General features: G+C 40.6%; 1 protein-coding gene across 1 annotated transcript; it reads left to right on the top strand.

The window, feature by feature from the left end:
• The first annotated feature begins 1123 nt into the window (after positions 1–1123).
• SLC26A8 (solute carrier family 26 member 8) lies at positions 1124–20461 on the top strand. The gene is made up of 19 exons (XM_075521545.1): positions 1124–1376; positions 3870–4009; positions 4587–4703; positions 5610–5785; positions 6281–6445; positions 7173–7322; positions 7557–7639; positions 8006–8153; positions 9109–9222; positions 9985–10062; positions 11293–11388; positions 11944–12050; positions 13489–13558; positions 14403–14495; positions 14584–14718; positions 15928–16278; positions 17631–17685; positions 17815–17993; positions 19150–20461. Exons 1-19 carry the CDS (start codon positions 1273–1275, stop codon positions 19363–19365), a joined length of 2577 nt encoding a protein of 858 aa, XP_075377660.1. The 5' UTR covers positions 1124–1272; the 3' UTR covers positions 19366–20461.
• The last annotated feature ends 848 nt before the right edge of the window (positions 20462–21309 follow it).

Here is a 21309-nt window from a genome sequence, read left to right as displayed (position 1 = left end):
CTGTTCCCTAGGGGTGGAGTGTGTTTGAGACATGCCTACTACCAGCTCTTTCTGCGGTTTAGAATGACTGGGGCGTGTGTACGTGTCAGTAGGTATGTCTCACAAGACAGTAAATACTGTGCTGGAGTCCCTGTTGCTGTATCAGAAGTAGCGTATCTCAGTGATGGAAAGCACTAGACCTGTACAAACTGATCTTGGTGGTCCAGGAAATGAAATATGAGGAGAAAACTTAAATCCCAATGAATATTTTTGCAGGTTTTGAGACTTCAAACTTAGATTGCATTCTGAATAGACTCTCAACTGCTCACACAGCCTTTTTATATTTCCTCTTTTCTTTCTTTGTTCTGCCCATAGCAAAAAAATATGTTCCTACATGTCACCACCCTTCTTAAATGTACTTTCACGTGGTAGCTCCAGATTTGAATTTTTTTCTGCCTCAGCTGTTGGTATGAGAACTTTGTCTTAGATCTGCTCTTGCACTGGACCTTTACTTACTCAGTATTCACTTTGGGAACTCGCATCTCTTCACTTTGGGAACTCACATCTTACCTACTCTGAGTGATAGTGGTTGAATTCAGATCTCCTTCCTGATACTAAAATTCTAAGGAATGGGAGTCAGACATTTTGGGGATTTAAAAACCTGAATGGTATCGGATACCAATTTTACACAGCAAGTTGTGGCATTTGTACAGCCTCAGATTGAGCTGCTCTGTGTATCGTTCGGACTAATCCTTTTTCCTCCAGGACTGGAAACAAGGAGAATTAAAACAGTTTCCTCAGCTGTGGGAGGTTTATAGAGAGGGATTGTGTTTAGTTCCCTAAACATGGGCCTGCTTTTGGGATCAGAAAATGGAGGGGATTCAGGCTGATTTTTCCTACAGAATAGGAACAAGGCAAGTTCCAGAAGGACCCAGTGTTCCTACAACTGATTTGGCAGTCGATTTGTTTGATCCTAAGAGCAGCATGTCTTTCATGGATTTCAGTCTCCAGAACCTTGCTTATCCCTGCTGTAACTAGTGGCTTCACAGGAGTTATGTTGGGATGGACTGATCATGTATCATACTTTTTATTTTGGTTTTAGTAGATACTTCAGTCAATGACCCTGCTTCTTTCTTCCAGTCTCACTGCCAAGAAAGAGAGCGTTCATTGTGGTCTCTAGCATTTGCTGCTCCTCAGTTTTTGACTGACTGTGATCAGAAGGAAAATACGGCACTAGACAACGATACTGTTGGTACTTACAGGCAACCAGCAGCTTACAGGGTCCAAAGAGAAATGCAGACTGAGGAGCACTTCCAGGCATACTTTGAAAGAAAACTGTCCTCCACCTTGGGTGGAGCACTACAAATCCCTGGAGAGAACAGACGGCTACAGTGCAGGTGAGTTCTATGCCTGGAATTTATCGGGTGTAAAGAAACTAAGGAGACTCTTCAAGCCCAAGTGTAAAAAAGGTGCTCACTTTTCCACAGCTGGTAATTAAAATGCTGAACTGCAGTGATTGATAACCAAAGCAGAACACCCAGTTACAGCAACTCGCACCTGAAGCGTGCAAGATCAGCTTAGCGCTGCACTACCAAAGTTGCTATTTGCAATCTGCAGAAGTGTCCGTTCACTTCAGGACTATGATAGTGTGAGGGATATACACACTGTAAAGAGAAACTGCCAATAGTTGTAGTTCCCTCCAGTGCTTCCCCCAGCCCAGCTGTCAGAAACAAGCTTTCATTTGCTTTTTTCTGATTTGTGCCTTTTGATACTTTTATTTCTTAAATTTCAAGAGCTTTTTTCTGTTTCCTCTTAGCTGGGGACATGGAAAGTTGCATAATGGTATGACTGAGATTGACTGAACTGCTTTGGCATTATTTTGCAGCTTTGTTCCTGTGTTCTTTGAAGAGAAGGGGTGAGGCTAGGGTACTGATAAAGCCTTAATGCTTCCACAGCCTCGTTTTCCCATCTGCCAAAATTCTCTTTTGGGCATTATACTGGGAGCAGAAGCATCTCTTCTGCCAGAGGAGCCCTGTGGCATGCAGGCTCACCAGAAGGCAGTCTTCGTTGGCAGCACAGGAGAATTCCTGATGTTCTTCCAGCAAGGCAAATATAATAAAAAATAGGAAGCCCGTTCATCAGCTTCCCTTTTAGTTTTGTTTGACTATGAATACTCTGTTTTCTTTCTGAATCTCTTTTTGGATGCGGAGTGGACTGTCAATGGTTATGGCTGTGCCTACTCTACAAAGTCCTCCTAAGAAAGTAAATACAAAATCTCTGATTCATCATTTATCTGGGCTTTGTTTCAGCATGTATACTGAACATATACTGAAACTTAAACTGTTGTTTTGAGACCATGGCAGGACTTGAGACTCAAGTCTAGCTATGGGTGAGGTTCCACAAGGTGTGGTGAGCTAATCTAACAGCTTGCTGCTGCCAGAAGGGACAGGGACACACAGGGAAAGGAAAGCAGGGGAGCCAGACCTCTCTCTTTCTGTATAACTAGCTCTTACATCAGCTCAGCTATATGTGGGACTACAGCCTAAAACTGTGGGTCATGTCTAAGTTACACTGCTGTAAAGTAATTTCCTGGTGATAAGTGAAGGCAAATGGAGCCGTAGTTTGAGGTGCTATTGTGTTTTCTAGTTTTCATTCACCATGAAGACTTGTCATCAAGGTTAATTTCTGTAATAGTGAGATCCTTTAGATTGTGTAATAGCCTTCTGTTCCACTGCTGTCTTTTTCTATATTAAAAAAAAAAAGTAAGAAGGAGATTGGATGAAGTTCTGGAGTCAGAGAAATGAAATTACTTGATGGAAAGGGTTGAACTGTGTATAGTTATGACATGTGATCTAGAGCTAACAGTCTGCCCACCCAGAAACACCTGGTGCAGTAAGTCTTGCCCAGAGATCAAAGGGAGAGTTTTGCTCTAAAGTCGTAGCTAATATTATTGGAAACTTTATCATTGCACTGGATGCTTAATAAGAAAATGTCTTTATTCCCTCCCCCAAGTCGTCGTTTAAGAACCGTGTCTGCCTTGCTTCCTCATACTCTTTTCCCTGTTTCTTTTCCACTTCCCTATCTCGTGTGTTTTCTCTGTTCTCCATTTTGTATCCACTTGTCAGCCCAGTGTGTAGTCGCCTTGGGACAATAAAATGATGGAACGGGACTCAGCTCTACGTTAACTGGGGTCAGTCCCCACAGCCACTGTTCAAGGCTGCCAGAAGCCTTGGGCAGACACTACCTCACTTATATTTGGTTTGTAAGTAGAAAATCACCAATGTTGCCAAGGGATTAAAAAAGGGAAGAAGGAGCACAGGGTTGTGAGGTTAGTCAGAGTTTACCTACTGGAAATTCTGATTCAAAAACATATACGCAAAATAAATCATGTAGGTCAAGTCCTGCTTGCATCCCCTTATTTAAGAACATAATACAGGAAACATTTGACTGTTTTTTGGGAGGTGGGATAGGCTTGCCTATTCCCCCCCCCCCCCCAATGTAGTATGTTTTTCTTCTAGATCAGAATAGGAGGAATCAAAATACCATCTCCTATTTTTCTGCAGTGTTAATGAGGTCATGTAATGGATGCATTCAGCGCTCTGGGCTCCGGCACTGACAGGCTATCATATGAATGGCACACAGAGTATTTGCGATTCATCTGAATGGAATGCAAAGGCATGGGGGTGCCTATGTAGGATTCATGTTATGTGCCAGCTGGATCTGCGGAAGCCTAACGCCTGCGTGGGTTCACAGTATATGGTGCCTGCAGAGAGCTAACCGTAGCAGTGTTGCTTCTGTGCCTGCAGAGTATGAGGTCACGCAAAAGCACTGCAGAGATGGAGATTGTAAAAGCCATTGCATATAGCTTAGCTTATCTGATTCTTTTTCAGCTTCTCCTGGGGAAGGTTCAGAAAGATCACGCTCAAGATGTTCCCTGTCCTGAACTGGCTGTTTTCGTATCAGTTCAGAGAATGGATCTTGAGGGATCTATATGCAGGCCTAAGTGTTGGGATGTTTCAGATTCCTCAAGGTAGGCAGAGAGAAAAAAACACTCTAGCTTCCTTTTGTGTATCATGCTTTTCATAATCTGTCTCCTGTGTGTGTTTCTGTTCTTTCTGATGTCATCAGGTTATGTGGGAACTTTAACCTTGGAAGCTCCTTAAATCATTAACCTATTTATTTGCATATTTGCAGGAGAACTTCTTTGCTATAATCAGATGTTACATGGTGTAATTTCAAGGACAGGACACTACTCAAAATATAAACTAATAGCTGCATTTTCCTATATTGCAAACAAAGTAACATGGTCTTTAAAATCCACCTTGCAAAATCAGGTCTGTTAGATTCTCACATGCACAGCCACCCCACTAGTAGGTAGCATAAAAAAAGAGTTGTTCTGATTCTTTGTCTAATTTCTAGTTAGCAAGAGCCCGGCTTGTAAAACATTGGCTTTTGTCACTGACTGGCCTGGCTTTATCAGGTCCTGAATAGGGATTTTCATAAAGGTTGTCAGGTTTTCATCAGGAAAATTTTACGTAAAAATAGTAACCAAAGATAGAGCGCCTTCCCAATTTGCTTGATTTTAGAAACAGATTTTTGCTTTCCAGGACTTTTAGGAGTTTGGCTGACCAGGTTACCTCTGCCAAATATCAATGGCTTCCTTTCTGTGTTCTGCTGCTCGATGACATATGTTATATTTGGAACTTCGCATCATATCTCAATTGGTGAGGTTTATTTTGTACTGTGAAATGTGTGTCTACAGGACATAGAGATTATGTTCAACGCTGCTTCAAAAAACTGGCGAGATGTCCTGATCTATTTCATCTAATATGCAGATGTTATTTAGGAGAGAATCCAGACCCCCAGATTCTCAGTTCATTGTTGTTCCACTTCTGCAGCTGATCTGTGGTGAGAATTTCACTAAGTCAGTCAAGTTGCAGCTGCGAGGTTCTTTGTACCTCCGAGGACATGAGCTATCGCAGACACCAGTGCAAAGGAGACAGCTGGAGTGTCATGGAGGCGTCTCTTACGTAAAGTAAAGGACCAGTGCAAGCTGCTTCACATTTACCCCCAGGATGTTACTGTGAATCATGATTTGGCTCCTGGTCTTCTCCATGGTCTTCTACATGCAGTTTCTTGCCATGACTGAACTGTTGATGGGTTTACATTCTTAATTTGTTCAGAAGCTAGATTATTAAAATGCTGTTTACATGTGAGAAGGCCCTTCACATTATCCTAATGAGTGGGTATGTGGAGCTCTGGCCTCTTAGGTAAATTGGCAGTTCTTTCTCTGACTATGTTTTTCAGCCTTTCTGGCGGCTCATTGTAGTGCATCCATTTCTTGTGCTTTACATTAAAATCTTTTTGTTGTGCATCCGAGCAACTGAAGACTTTACTCGTAAAACGGTAGGAATCTGAAATTTTCAGACAGGACTTTGGAAACTTTAGGTACTTACTCAGAAACAGGAAAAATTGATTATATATGTGGATTATATATATGAATTAAAATAGACTCTCATACTGCACAGATTGATGGTGGATGAAAGAGATGGATGTGTGGTTTTAAGGTAAGTCTTTGTTGCAATATCTCATGTAGTTCCATTTTCTGTTCTCTGTTCTGTTGGTTCCAGGCTCATTCAGCATCCTAAATGTGGTGGTGACAAACATTCTGAAGACTCTTAATTTCAACCAAACATTGTCCTCCAATGGTTCACTGGACAACTTCTCAGACCCTACATTTATGAAAGATTACATGGAGGCCTTGACACTTACTGCATCAATAACATTTTTGACTGGCATCATTCAGGTAGAAGATGAATCTATTTTATATCCTTAATGATGTATCCTTATGCACATTCTTCATACAAATGTAAGAATCGGTACCGCTGGCACATTCTTGCCGCAAATACTAAGCTCAGCACATTTGAATACCTATGTTGTGCAAAGTGGGACATGAAGGTCTGTCTTGTCCTCTCATGCTGTCTGAAAAAGATACGATAGGTTAAGATTCATGTGTCCATGATTAATACGTGTGAAGTAAATTATTATCGTTTATGTTGACCAGTTCTGCAATATGTTGACCCTTAGGTAGTCCTGCATAACTGCACACACTTGAGGTAAAGTGCTCCTATTTTGGTTTGGCAGTCTCTTACTTAATTGTGCACAATGAAAATAGCATGTTCAAATAACTATCCATCATGTATGGCAGTGAAGAGTCATGCTCTTCAAATAAGAAAACAAGAAGGGCGGGTTTAGACATTGATAATTATATCACATCTCACTTCTCGTTTGTTCCATACAGTTGCTGCTAGGCTGCTTTTGCCTGGGGTTTGTAACAACATACGTGCCGAAGACTCTCATTGATGCTTACCTCACTGCAGCAGCATTGCATGTCATTGTATCACAGTTTACCTTTATTTTTGACATCATGCTTGACCTCCATAAGGGCCCCCTGGACATTTTCTATGTGAGTAAATTCATTATTAGCCAAAGAAATGCATGCTTTTTGGAGGGGAAAGAAAAGAACAGCTTCAGAAATTGAAGGCAATTTCAATCTAAGTCAGTTGCTAAGGGATATTTGTGCAAGTCTCAGCTGGGGTTTACTTCGCCTTCCTGCTGTCTTGCACAGTGTATGGAGCTTATTGTGTGACATGCAAGAAGAAATGTATGTGTGCATATTTTTAATCACTTATGTAGCTCTAAAATGTATTTTCAGCATGTCTATAATTGTAGTAGAGCAAAGGTTAGAGGAACAGGTATTTTTTTCCTCAGTAGATCATCATGGGCAAGCTCTTGGGCACACAGTATCTTTATCATATTTGACAAAGCAGCAGCAGACTCCAAGCTAAAGACAAGTTAAAACTAATTTACTTTATAATTTACTAATTTACTTTACTCCTAATTTACTTTAATAATGGCAATCAGACAACTTGAGAGAAAGGTAGTGTAGAGAGAAGAACGACGGTACTAGATCTGAGCTATTTGTGGCAGTGTTTTCTCGGCAGATACCAATAGACGAGATAGATTTTTTTTAAGTACTGTTTTGCTCTTAGCATGTCTCTTCTTCTAACTGAAGATACCACTGTAGGAGAAAGGATGAGTTCAAGTGTCAGGGCAACCTATGTCAATCTCCTGGAATATAAAAATAGTTGTAGGGTCTGCCTCTGATCCTCTCTGTGATGATTCTTTTTCAGAATCTATTTCATTTCTTCCTGGCTCTCCCAAAGGCTAATGCCACCAGCATATTGCTATTTTTGCTTAGTATGGCCGCACTACGACTCAATACATCTATCATGATAACTTATAAACAAAGTCCTATTGCATTTCCTATGGAACTTCTCTTGGTAAGTGATCTTCAAAATGCCATTGTGATAACTGAACTAACAGAGAGTATAATATACTTTATTTCAAAAAACATTTCACATATTACTTCAAGATGCGGTTATATTTACACACTGAATCTGTGCTTAAGTCCTTTAAATACTCCTACAAGATTAACTGTCTTTAGATGGATTGTGTACAGTTTCAGGAGCAAATGCTATATAATCTCTAGCATGGCTTCTTGTTTTCTTTCCCAGATTATCACAGTCACCATTATTTCTAATCGCATTCATCTTCATGCTGAATCTAGTAGTGCTGTGGTCAGTATGATTCCTCAGAGGTTAGTAATCTATGCTGTTTATGAGGGTGTACTTTTGAGGTACGAAAGAGATGTTTCAGCCTTTCTTCAAATCTGACATGGGCTGACTTCCCAGGGAAGTACAGCTAGAGGAATAACTCTTCAAGAATTTTAATTGCATCATCATTTCTGAGCATATGCAGAATTCAAACTACAGTTTTCTTTATTAGATTCAGGTTTTGTTAGCACAAAGAGGAAGGAATTTGCATTTTTTGTGAGGTGGAAGTCTTGCAGATTGAGAGTATCTCCTGTGGGGTGCTGGATGACTCTGATGATGATCCTGGGTTTGGAGTTACTGTGGAGAGAGGTCAGTCCATGTCTAAACTTATCTGTTCTCTGATCCTGCAGGTTTCTGCGTCCTACACCACCAGATTTATCAAACCTGAGCAAGATCATACTGCATGCCTTCTCCCTTGCTATTGTAAGCTACTTCCTTCTTGTTTTTGTTGGGGAGAGGTATGCTTCACTTCACAACTACAATATTGCCAGCAATCAGGTGAGAAGGAAACTACACATACTTCCTAGGCCAAGAAGCAAGCTGAACTCGACTTGCAAAGCCACTAACTACCTGACAGTGGTAGAAATGCAAGGACGGAGTGAATATGCCAGATGATGGTTTTGTGGCAACTTGTTACCCTTCCCTATGGAGTGGATGTTATAAGCCAATAATGTGAAGGCCAAAACATGGCCTTCTTTGACCAAGAGGCCTTTGTGTATTCCCAGTGATCGGGATGAACCTCACGCACATGCAGTGCTGCAACTGATCCCTGAGGACCATTGCTGTCATGAATCCACGAGACTATAAAAGCATGATAAATTAATAGCTGAAATTGTAAATGGCCAGAGCAGCTGTAGTTCTTCTCTAATGTGGCTACTATCCCAGTGTATGGATTCTCTGTCCAGAGTGATTGCTCTGAGAGGCTTTTAAGCCAAAACTGTGTTAGTTTCCAGTGTGCTAGAGTTAGTAAGCATTAGGTGTTTTGCACTACTCCATGTTCAGCTTGTTGTGATGGCTTTGGATCTTTACTAGAATGGAACTAAGCCAATAAGGAAGCTGCCCTGACTTCTCAAAGCCTCTGGGGATAAATATAAAGGGAATGTCTTTTCCACTCAGCTTTTGTCCAGGTGTACTATGTTGCGTACTGAGATTTGCCACATGTTAGCTTGAAAGTCAGTACTTCATAGCTTTGGGGTTCTGAGTGGATTTCTTTGAAAGAAGGAACTGAATTTTTGGGTCCGTGAGATCCTCAGCTATGAAAACTGTATGCCTTTTAAGGGAGCTCATTTAACCATGGGAGACCTTGCTTTCCAGAAGGTTTCCTGAGCTTAGCAACACAGATGGACAACCAGCGAGTGTGAGCAAAAGGGAAGGACTTCCTGATAAGCTACTTCTATGAAGGTAAGTCATTCGTTTGGGGTTTTCTCTGCTTCCTTCTGTTTCTGTTTTACAGGAGCTAATAGCTGTGGGGCTAAGCAATATTTGCAGCTCATTTTTCAAAAGCTCTGTTGTCAGCTGTGCTATCTCTGGAACTGTCATTCAAGAGAAGACAGGTGGAAGAACACAGGTGAGGTGGGCTGGATTTGCTAAGCTTCCAAATTCTCATCTAAAATCACTGTATACTGAGTATAGGCTGACATTCAATCTAAACAATTTGTGAGATATAAAGTTACATACTCACGCAATATGAATTCCGACACCCTCTCTGTGTATGTTATATTATGTACTATACTTATATGATATTTACAGCACATGATGTGCCATGAAGGAAGCCAGGATCCTGTGGGGAGAATAGGATATGTTCACGCAGTTTAAAACTGTATTTTAGTGAATATACCCAAAAAGCCAAATGGAAAATTGTTGACACACCCTTAATTCTGCCACTTCTTCCTAACTTTTGAGTACTTGACTTTATGATCTTTTTTTTTTAGGGAGGGGGGAGGTTGTAATATGAAATAATGTTTTTATCATACCTCTTAACCAAATGCATCATAGAAATAATTTTGTTTAATAAAGAGTTTATTCCAAAGTCTGACTTGCAAGAGAAGTATCTTATTACTCAGGTGAAATTATCAAACCAAAATCCTGCATTGTTCTGTTGTGCCTAAGAATAGTTCATTTAGGACAAATTTATATCTACAGAAAACTCTTGCAGCTTGAGTATTCTAGAAGTTGTACCATGCATTGCAGCATGCCTGTGGCCTTTGTTAATTGTCCCCTGGTTATTTTTCCCAGTCGGTGGTGTTACATGGGCCATACCTACTTGGTTAGAGAGGACAAGTAAGGAAATGGTTCTGTCAGGCCTCCCTAATAAAGTATTTCTGTTCAGTTAGCAGCAGCGATTGGAGCATCTATGATGCTGGTGATTGCACTGAAACTAGGACACTTTTTCCAGATGATACCTAATGTAAGTGAACCTGAAATAGTTATGGCAGCAGCCTCCGTACTTCCTCAGCATAAAATGAAGATTTTCTAAGCATAATATGAAGATTTTTCTGGGACAGTTAGGGATTATATCATGCTCTAGACTTAATTGCTTTCAGGGATGGACCAAAACAAAACAATGACTTTAAAGTCTCCTACATTTCAGCAGGCTAATGTATTAGGTAATAAATATTTCATCTCTCTCCCATCTCTCACTGATCAGTACAAGCTAAAATTCATTGGCTAAAACTGGATTGAAATTTCACTGCCAGCCTCTATAATTTAAACATTGTACTTCACTTTTGGTTTCACATCTTCCAACCTTTTGCACACCTGTATAACAAATCCATGAGTTTCTCTCTTGCATCAGTAGTAGTTCCAAGATGGGTGCTTCAAAATCTTTACTCTAAAGAGGTAGATAAAATCTTCCAAATGGAAATTGGGGTTTAGTGTCTCTTATTCTAGCTTGGTCTTTGAGATTTACTTTAAAACCATATGGACTCTTAAACTGCCTTCTGTGGATTTTGCATTGCCAGTGCAATATAAACATTTTGTTATCATAGATTACTCAGAGTACTCAGTTTTCCTCTTTTCCCTTAAATTGTTATCTCTACTTTCTTTTCTTTCTGCAAGTTTTCTTAGGGAACCACTGACAGAGCATTACTTCCTGATTTTTTCCTGGCCTCTCTGTAAGATGGGAGAATTAATCCCTTCCCCAAAACTAGCTGACAAAACAGAATTTAACCATCTACTTCCCTTCAGTCTCCTTTTCCTTGCTAAGAAAGGCTGTTTCAACAAATGGTGTCAAACAACTTCCTAAATCTGGCAATGAGCTGCCCATGCTAATTGAAACCATTCTTTGAAACAGCAACTCTTAATTCTGTAAAATTGGCCTTTCTCCTAGTGCTGCAGGAGGCGTAGGGATTCACTGAAGAACGCTGTAATGGAAACTACACATAGCATTCAAGAGGAAGTCCAGTTGTATTGGCAGAAGTGGTTGTGAAATCAAACAAGAAGTTATGTGCTAGTTTCGTGTTGGTTTGCAGATCAGAGGAGAACTGTTATACGTATCTGTAAAAATTACGGAAATAAAACTATTAAAAGATTTTAATTTCAAGCAGTTTGTCTGTCATGGATATCTGTTCCTTAGCATGTTTGTGGTTGCAAACAAAAAATAAAAAAATAATAGATGCTATTTTTCTGATTTGCACAGGGTATACTGGCTGCTATTGTGGTATTTAACATGCTCCCATTTCTTGAAAAATTTCTGGACATCCCCATCCTGTGGAGACGGGATAAGTATCATTTCGTAAGTGACAAAAAAAGCCACCTAGGATTTAGAATGTGCCTTAAAGGGAGAAATGGATGTTCTGGGAGGGCAAGGCAAAGCAGTGGGCATTCCCTTAGAACAGGGATCCTTTGAAATATCTGCTGAAAGAAGTGTATTGAATATTGAAATCTCTACAAATCAATTTGCAATTAATTCTGTACAGGGAGAACTGATTATTGTTGTTGCTTCCCAGATGCCCTGAGAAGGAAATTGTGTCACTGTCAGCTGGGGCCACATTCTCATGTCAACTCTTGTGCAGGATTTCTCAGAAAGAGAAAGACCCCCAATATGATGTGTTTTTTCCTAATAATTGAAGCCCTGTTAAAAAGTCTGGAGATTTGAACTGTGATTTGTGATTCTCGTTTGCAACTACTTCCAGGACTGGGTTGGTCTAGATGTGCCAACAAAGCTTTTCATGTATTACCATTTCTACCCTTTTTTTTTTTTTGTCTGCAATTTGCAAATACCGGGGCTGAGTTGGAGGTCATATTACATCTTTTTACTGCTCATGTTCTTTCTGTCTCTTCTTCAAAGGTTATTTGGCTTGTAACTTTTGCTGCAGTGCTTTGTCTTGGTCTTGATGTTGGTTTAGTGATCGCCATGGGATTTATGTTCATCATCATCACCATTAGATCACACAGGTACTTGTAACTTTTAAAACAAAATACTAGTTTTTCTTAGAGTTTATATTTTAGAGATAGTTATACATGTGCCAATGAAAAAGCTGTTCCATGTTTGTCAACACTTCAGTCAGGTCATTCTGGAGTCTCTCTAATGCTATCCCAAACCAGTAATCTCTTCAAGTTTATGGGCTCTGGATCGGTCCCTTCTGCAGGTGTACCATGCTGTTGAAGACTGCTTATTGTGCTGTAGGCATCAGCCAGGAGAGGTGATCTGTATACAGACTTCTGTAGGGATAAAATGAGATGTTGTGCCTTTATTTCAAATACATTAATCAGTCTTCACTGCCATTTACCAAGTTGCTTTATCTTCTCTGTAAACTCAGTTCGTGATAGGGGAGGGAGGTTACGTCAGACACACATTACTCAGTTTATTAGCTGCTAATCCGAACAGGAAAATTATTCATAAATCCAAGCCACACCTCATGAGATTTACCATGATAGGGAGGTGCTTGTCTGAGTAGACTGAAGCCTCTAGAATAACATGGAAAGAGGTAGGAAATAACTCAGTTGCTGCTAATATCAAACTGCTTGTGATCTGGTCCAGAGTGGCTCTGAAAGAATACCTTCAGGAAGAATTTCAGTTGCTGTCTGAAACTCACTGTATTACCTCTGCTCAGAGTTATCCTCTTGGGTTTGCCTTGGGATTTAATGAGCATTGTGAACGGGCATTTCTGCAGCCACTGTTCAGTTAAGTATCCCTGTTGTTCATACTACCTTCAGGGTACACAACCGCTTATCAATTTCCTACCAGTGTGAGCATTATGCTGACAACACTCAAAAAAGCTTGGGAAGTTATCTGCAAGCAGATTGCTTTGAATAGAGTGTCTTGACAACAATTTTCCATACATCAGGGCCAGCAACCAGCCAGCCAGCCGCATGTTTATTCCACCCATGCCCTGAACTGACCAGAACCTGCCCCAAAACCACACAGCACCATTAGCAAAGCACGGTACCCAAACCAGGATATTCTCCTTCAAGGCAAAACCCTGCATTAATGCTGCTCTACTACCTCTGGATCAGACCTAGCCTACGTGCAGCCAGCTCTAAGCACAACTTATAGCTGCCTCCACCTGTCTGTGTAGATGTATCTTTGAGGAGGGCTGTGGGGAGACGGAGAGGGAACATACTTCCTAGTGTAATAACAATAATCCAAGTGTTCCAGAGCTAGAAATGGGACATTATACATTCTTGAGGACACCAGTGTAGCTGAAGGCTGTGTTTGTGTACTGCGCCCCTACTCAAAGAACCCTAATTATGAGTGAATAACTTTTTGTACTCGCACCCTCTAAGTTACAGTTGGTGTATCCAGTGAAGAGGAGAGAAATGGAGATCAAGCTTTTGGGAACAGATGGTTTTCTCTGTTCTCTGTGAAAACCTAATAAACATCTTGTTTCAGAATGAAGATGGTGGTGCTGGGACAGATTCCAAACATGAATATTTATAGAAGTTTATCCATCTACAGAGCCGTAAGAGGAAACAAAAAACAAATGTTCCATCTCTCTCTGTAATCCAGCTTCTTCCCTTAAATGCCTGGGGGTGACCATTCAGACTCAGTTTGTTTGATTTAAAACTTTGAAAACTGAAGAATGCTTATGTATCTGTAGTGTGAAGTGATTCAGATACCTAGCTCAGCCTGCTTGGGCCCGTGGAGCTCCTTGTGTCCATCTGTGCTGTCTCCACAGTGGAAGCTGCACTGCTGTCATTTCCAGAGCTGTTTGGCATTTGTTGCTGACCTGCTTTTCTCAGTCTGGTTTTGTCCACTCTCCGTATGTTTTCACAATAACGACTGTGCGTGTGCTAGACTGACTCACAGGTTCTCCCGGTGATGGGATGATAGGTAGGGCCCGGGCATTTTTAACATGTTATTTTCAAGACCTGTACCATACAGAATTAGGCAATACAGTAGCAGAGAGCTTTGCCTTTGCCACATGGGTACATTCCCAGTGCTATGCTGATGGATTTGCAAAAAATGGAATAATATAAAGACAAGGTTAGTAAGACAAAGGTATAGCGTATGTGTTCTGTAATAAGCATTAAAAATAATTTGGCTTATTTTATATTAGAGCAGCCAACTCTCATCTGTGATAGATCTGCTGGAGGTATGTTTTTAATTGCAAGAGAAGCAGATTAGTTTATGGTAGTTAGGTCTGTGTTGCCAATGCCACTACCAGTATGCAGTGCAGTCAACAACATGACCAGACAAACTCTGTCTTTAGGGTAGGACCTTGGAGACTACAACACAGACAGTCAGGAGGAGAAAAATAGCTCCTGCTAGGTACAACCCTCACAGATATAACTTTTGTTCTACAGGCAAGGGAGATTGAAGGTATCAAAATCTTCCAGTGCTGTTCTTCCATCTCTTTCGCAAACATGAATCGCTTCAAAACCTATTTGTTACACAAGGTAAATGCCACTTTTTCAGCCAGCGGAAGCTTCTAAGAGCCTGCATTGGGGAGGTAAAAACTCTAATAAAACTGCCTTTCTTTTTCAGATGGACATGAAAGCAGTGCCTCTAGATGAAAGTGAAATGAGGGCTTTAACTTCACTTAGTCTGTCTGACACTGCAGTGGAAAGAAAAGATCTTAAATGCTCTTGTGGCTGTGATCCACCTCTACCACCACCTAGGGTCAGCTTTAAAAGTATATTTATCTAGTCTGTTTGTTTGAGGTGCCTGGTTTTATGTTACCGAGGACAATGTTCTTAACTTGCCGGTACTGAAAAGGCTGTAAATATTTATAGAAAGCATATATATATTTGCTGTATGAAAATAAGCAAACATTACCACTGTATTTCTTTACACATACTTTATGTGATAGAGCAATAGTAGCTCAGCTTACTGGGTGAATTAACTAGCAGTTGAAGTATTCAACATATCCTCTCCTCAGCTGAAAAAATTAATTTTGTCAGGTGCTTCTGTAGGGATTTTCTTCTTTTTTCCCATAGAAGTGAGAGAATTCCCTTGCTTATGAGGAATTTGTTCCACTGCCAATACTGCCAAGTGCAAGTACAAAATACCTCAAAGGCAGCTACAATTACCATGATTAGAGGATTTCTCATCTTTTCTATAACTGGCCGCTGTGCATCTTCCAGAGTCACTCATATCCCTCTTTATCTGAATTTTCTGAATTGTCTTAGACAATGAAAGGAACTTCAGGGAATGGACTGTCTTCAGAAGATATTTTTCAAGCAGTCATATGTGATTTGTAAAAGCCATTGTATGTGAAATGGGTTGAAAGCCAGTGGTTTGGAAAACATATGTGGAACCAAGGTGCTTAGGAAGTGGAAGTGATAGATAATTTAACATCATCTTCTGAGGTACAAAAATGCAGACTGACTTTTCCTTTCTTGCGTTATAAAAATTAAAAAACACATTTGGAACTATTAAGAAAGAAAAATTGATTAAATCGGTCCACTCTGTGACCAGCTGCCATAAAAGCAAGTACATGAATCAAAGGTCTGCAGAAGTCACCTTACTGTTGCTCAGAAAGGCAATGGCCATGGGCAATCTTTTTTTTTTCTTCTTTTCTTTTCTGAAAGGTAGAAGTAACGAGTCAGATTCCAGTATCACAGGCCATTTCAAGGTGTGGAAGAGTGAGGTACCACTGTACTGTTTGGTGGCTGAAGGCACCACCACATCTGAGGCTTGCCTAAGTCACCTCCTACTTTGCATATTCTTGTGGCTTTGTGCTATATTTAGTGTTATTTCAGATGTGTTTTTTACCATGAGAGAAGAAATATCATGATTTACAGTGCTGTCTTACTTGCAGCAAAAAATTTTCCACCTCCTGGGCCCAATTCTTCCAACCACTGGTGTACTCTCCATTTTCTATCTTAGATACCATATACAGAGAAACTGGTGAAGCGACGTCACGCGGACAGCGATTCCTCGTCATCTTCAGTTAATTTGGTACATTGGTCAAAGTATGGAGACAAACTCAGCTCTAGGACGCTGTTGGTGGGAGCAGCCGGTGCATCCCCAAGCTTTAACACCGAACTTAGGACTGAAAAGAATGAGGATAAAGAGAGAAGAGCTTGCCTTTCACCAGGCTCTGCAATAGATAATTCCTCAGTACAGTTAGATCAGGACAAACAGCCAACGTATTTGCCATGTCCAATTCACACCATTATTTTAGACTTCAGCATGGTGCAATTTGTGGATTTGATAGGTTCAGAGTTACTGCGACAGGTAAGCAACCTAACTGCACATAAATGTGAGGGCAAAAGTTTACCCAGTGTCTTATGTTTCTTGTTAGCCTAAAACGCCCTGCTACGTAACAATCTGCACACCTTCCAGTTGACCTTTAAGGGTGCAAGATTTAGCTATCGAGTTTCAGAAATTAATACATTCCCATAAAACCACTTCTTTTAAAAAACAAAAGCCCCACTATCCATACAAAAGACATGCAAAAACCTGTCATCCATTGTCACCAGTTTTAGAATCATGTAAACTAAAACCACATTTATAAAAATGTCTAATTTGGTTTTTTTCCATTTTGGCTGTTTATTTTTTCTTCTAGCTGGACACTTTAAAAAAAATGTTCTTCTTTAGAAGTGTCAGATATAAAACTACCAGCTATCTTCTCCTAGAGTGATTTTGTTGTTATTGCTGACTGCCTAATTAGCCTTTTCTTTGAAGGATGCCTTGAACTTTTAAGTCTTCAAGTGGGGATCCTAGCCAATGGAGATATATATTTAGCAAAAATAAATTTCAGGTAGCCATGCTTCTCAGAAAGATAAAATTCCATATGGATTCTTAGCTTCCTCAGACTCTGTAGCTCAACTTCAAAAGAATTTTGTTTAACAACAGGTTAGAGTAACACCTATTAGAAATAATTGTGGACTGAGCTGATGTCCCTAAAATCCTTGAAGATTTATTTGCCACCCGTTGAATGACCATCCCATTGGGAAAGGGGGGTAAAGTCAAAGTCTTTCCAGATTCCTTCCAGCCCCATATTCTGAAATTCTGCAATTCTCTGAAATTATTAGTTTCATTGCCTTTAAAAAAAAAAAACTAAGTACTTTGAGGTGTTTTAATTACAAAGGGTCGGGCATTGAGAAAATGGTGAGAATCTATCCCCTCTAAAATCTGATTCCTTTAACGCTAAATCGATATAACTAAAAATGCTGGACATGAAAATTGAGATAACCAGAATTACAGGTCACACTTGAAAATATGGGTTCCTGTTCTCATTTACACGTGGGCATGGCATCTGCGTATGGAGAGATGTTTCAAGTGAGTCTGTTCCTGTGAGAACTTTTTGTTTAAGTGAAGAAATGGCACTGTGTGCTGCGTAGGAGGGCCAGCGTGGGGTCTGGCTGTGACCTGCCCTGCTTCTGGAGTCAGCATTCATTAAGATCTTGGACAACTTGCCTGTTCAGTGCTGAACTAAAAAACAGGATTTGAGATACCGGAATAAGGGTTTTCTTCAGAGATAAAACACTACAAGGGAGGTTTAATTTCCCTGTTTATGTTTTACCTTCTAGTGCACTTGTATAAGACAGAATTGCTCTAATGCCTGTATGGAATTCTTTCCACAGATCATCCATATGTTTCACAACATTGGCATTACAGTCCTTATAGCTGGCTGTCACTGTGAGTATAGTATTTGTTCACTAATATTGACTTATCTCCAAGGATAAGTTTTAAACTTAAGTGAAATGTTTTAGCCGTACTGCTTGGTGTGTTTTTGCTGCTTTATTTATGTTCCCCCATTTTTTATAGCCTCTGTGATAGCAGACTTTGAGAAGAATGATTTCTTTGACAGCGGTGTCACCAAAGAAAGGTTCTTTCTAACTCTTCATGATGCTGTGCTGGCTGCTTTGGACAAGCATCAAAAGCCAGATGAGCTAGAACCTACTGCAGAAGAGTTTGCTGAAGAACCACTAGCTGAACAGCAGAAGGTAGAATATTTAGCTTAACATTTACCCCTTCATGTTGTTAAATTATCCTGTCAGTAATTTAAACCTTGTCCTGTGGCTGAAGAAGTAGGGCAGAGCAGATGCTCTTTTGAATTCTCCAGTTTTTCACAGGTATTTGCCTTTTTGCAATGGATCAATAATCCAATTTGTTTCTTTGAGTCCTGTGTTCCTTTTTGGGGAAAGGCATCTTTGTGTGCAGGCTGGAAAGGCATCCAGCTGAGTTTTGCAGCAGGGAATGAGTTTGTTGCATTTTAAATTGTTTCCATTTCTCTGACAGAGCAAGGACCCTGCCAGGGCAGAGCAAAAGCTCCAAGTTTTTTTATTTCCAGAGGTTACTGCACCAGCTCCCTTGGGGCTGATGAGGGAAGTGAAGGACAGTGCTAGCTTGATTTCCTGAAGAACTGAAGTTTATGCACATGCGCTTTCTGTCAGTACTCTGCAATAATTTGTTAAGCTCACTGGCTGTCTCAGCCAAGTTTGAATAGGGAAGACGGTTGCAAGTTCTGGGAAAAGCCCTTGTTCTGAGTAGAAGATTCCAGTAATTGCCCCACCTAGGGAAAGAACCCAGCCTTGACTAATCAGCCTATGCATACCGCCAGGCTGGGGTCCTGTAGCTGAATGAGGCAAGAAAGAAGGCAAAAACCTATCCAAATCTGCAGGGAAACAGGGTTCTTGAGTTCTGCTGCTCGTGGAACAACTTGTTTAACTCTCTTACCTTGGCATTGTACAGAATAGTCCAGTGCAAGGATATTGACCTTCCAGACTCTTTCCCCCATAGAAAAAACTTCAAAGAATGAAGGTGACAGCATATATTCACCAATCTCCCTTTAATAGATGTTGGGGGGGACGGTTGGGAGCAGCTACCAGGCAGAAGGTGACAATGGTTCCCCAGGAGCCCGCTTTGAGATGAGACCGGGCTGGGCGTGCAGATGGGACCCACGGCAGCTCAGTGATGTCGGCTTCGGCAGTCCCTGCTAGCTCATTTCCTCGGCAGCTGGGGATTTGGACTACCCTGTGCTCCCACGCCAGCATGGCCCTCTTGCTGCTCACATGATGTTGCCTTGGCATGGGAACTGCGCTTGACCGGCTCAACAGATTGGCCACCCTTGGCTTACAGTAATGTTTGTGTACGTTTCAGGAGAGAAGTTTGCTCTTGAAGAAGAATGAAGATTTTTTATCTGCAAAGACCTCTGACAACAAACTTCTGCATGAAGAGCCAATATCAGATTTCTCCTGCTCAGCCCAGAATAAAGCAGAGCCAAGCTCTCTCCAGCAGTATGATACTCCACCCCTTCAATCAGATTTCCGGGACCCAGGCTGGGGGAAGAGATGGAAGTATACCAGCAATCCCTGAATTACAAGTGTTGGGGAATTGGGATTTCAGTAGAGAAGAGAAAGGTACAGTTAAGCAACAGCCTTTGATCTTCTTTATTTTTTCTGTTCCAGAGTTCTTAAAATAGCCAGCCTGACTAATGCCTCCAGTAATTCTGTTGTTCTAAACAAAAAGCAACATTTATGTTATTGCTTTCAAGCATTTTCAAATAGATATGCTACCCAGCAATGCTGAAAGCAGAGAAATTTCAATGTATAAGATAATTCCTAGTTTTGTAGGTAATTCTAACAAATTATTTACGCTTGTTTTCTGAAATTCTGTAGACATTTAAATGTCCTAGTTTAGCACTTCTTACGTATTTATTGCTTGCTAGTAAGTGGAAATTAATCTGCCATATGTCAACAGGTTACATGCAGGCAGTTTCATTATTTTCAGATGTATTTAGAATGATATGAAGCTTAAAAAAAACCATTTTATTATTACTCTTCAACACTTTGCTGAATTTGATACCGTTTGCACTAACATAACATGGTGTCCGTCCATTATTTCTGCCTCAGTCCCTTTCTAGTCCACCAGAACTAAATCCCAGTAAAAAATATAATATTTTTTTCATGTTTTTGTAGTCCTTTACTGAAATAGTGAAGAATGGAGGAATGTGTTCACTTTGTTCTGAAGAGCCAGGAAAATTGGGGACTTAGATACAGTTAGCACTTGGGAAAAAAAAATCAACTTAGCTATATTTTCTGTAGAAAAAAATCAACTTAGTTATATTTTCTGTAGATCAGCCATAGAGTTTGATGCAGTAATATCAGTACAGAGGTGTGAGCTAGGATTCCACTCAAAGCACAAGCATTTAACTGTACCAGCAATACACGTCACAAGGCTTCATGCCCTCGCCTGGTGGATTATCCCACAGCACAAATTGCCTAGTGTGAAGAGCTGCAGGTGAAATTAATTTTAGATGAGTGGCCAGCACTGTGTATATACACCATTCAGACCCTATTTTAGGGTAAAACTTGGATTTAAATGATGGATCCTTTGTGTACGGATCCTATCCTCTGGGCTAAATTCGTTAACGTGTGAACAGCTCTAACTTTTGCTGCTGGGCATTGTGTGGTTTCTGGATGTGCAGCAACAGCAAGGTGGCTCCTCTGAATTCTGCTGCTCCTGGCTGCTAAATTTTAGCAATGATACAGTGGCTAATAGGAATATTAACATTAAACTATCTGTAAGATATTCCCATGAGTTCCTCTAATCTTTTTTTCATTTTTTCATTTAAATTCTTATTGCTTCCAAGCAGTTTCTAGAGGGAAGCCACAGTATTGCATGTATAAACTCCAATGGTAAAGGATTTTAGTGAACATTACTGTGTAGAGTTGCTTACTGGGGAGGAAACTGAGTCCTGGAACCCTCATACCTTTTGGATTGAAAGACAGGAAAAACTGAAAGCTCAGATGGTATTGAGTAATTCTCAAACCACATATGTTTCCCTACATTGTTTTGGACAGTGGCTTCACGCCAAGCTCCTCTCAGTTCTGTTCAAAACAGAGTAATACAAAACCCATGAAAAGCAGAGCCCTAATTTCCAGATTCTGTTGGCTCTCCTATGGCAGCCTTGATTTAAGATGAAATGGCATTCCTAGCTGTTGGCACCATCAAAAGTCTCCATTGCAAACTTAAGAGGTTTGGGTTTTTTTTGGCTTGTTCCGCAAAGTTCTGAATCTTTCCTTCCTACCCCCATGACTCTGCAGAGTTGAGCACCAGGGGACAACTCAGACGTCAGTATGTTAGCATTCAAATTATGGGTATTCATGTTGCAAAACAAATATCTTGCTGAGAGGAAGTCCAGACAATCCCGATCTTTTTCCCTCATAGCTGTGCGGTGCCATAACTCTGCTCCCGCGTATGTATACAAGGCTTCTGTGTTTAGCCAAGCACAAATCCCGGGACACGGGCTGCAAAGTG

The sequence above is a fragment of the Mycteria americana genome, chromosome 20 (genome assembly GCF_035582795.1).
Source record: "Mycteria americana isolate JAX WOST 10 ecotype Jacksonville Zoo and Gardens chromosome 20, USCA_MyAme_1.0, whole genome shotgun sequence".
Lineage (NCBI taxonomy): Eukaryota > Metazoa > Chordata > Aves > Ciconiiformes > Ciconiidae > Mycteria > Mycteria americana.
Note: the sequence above shows the minus strand (reverse complement) of the source record. Positions and strands in the feature narration are given on the sequence as shown.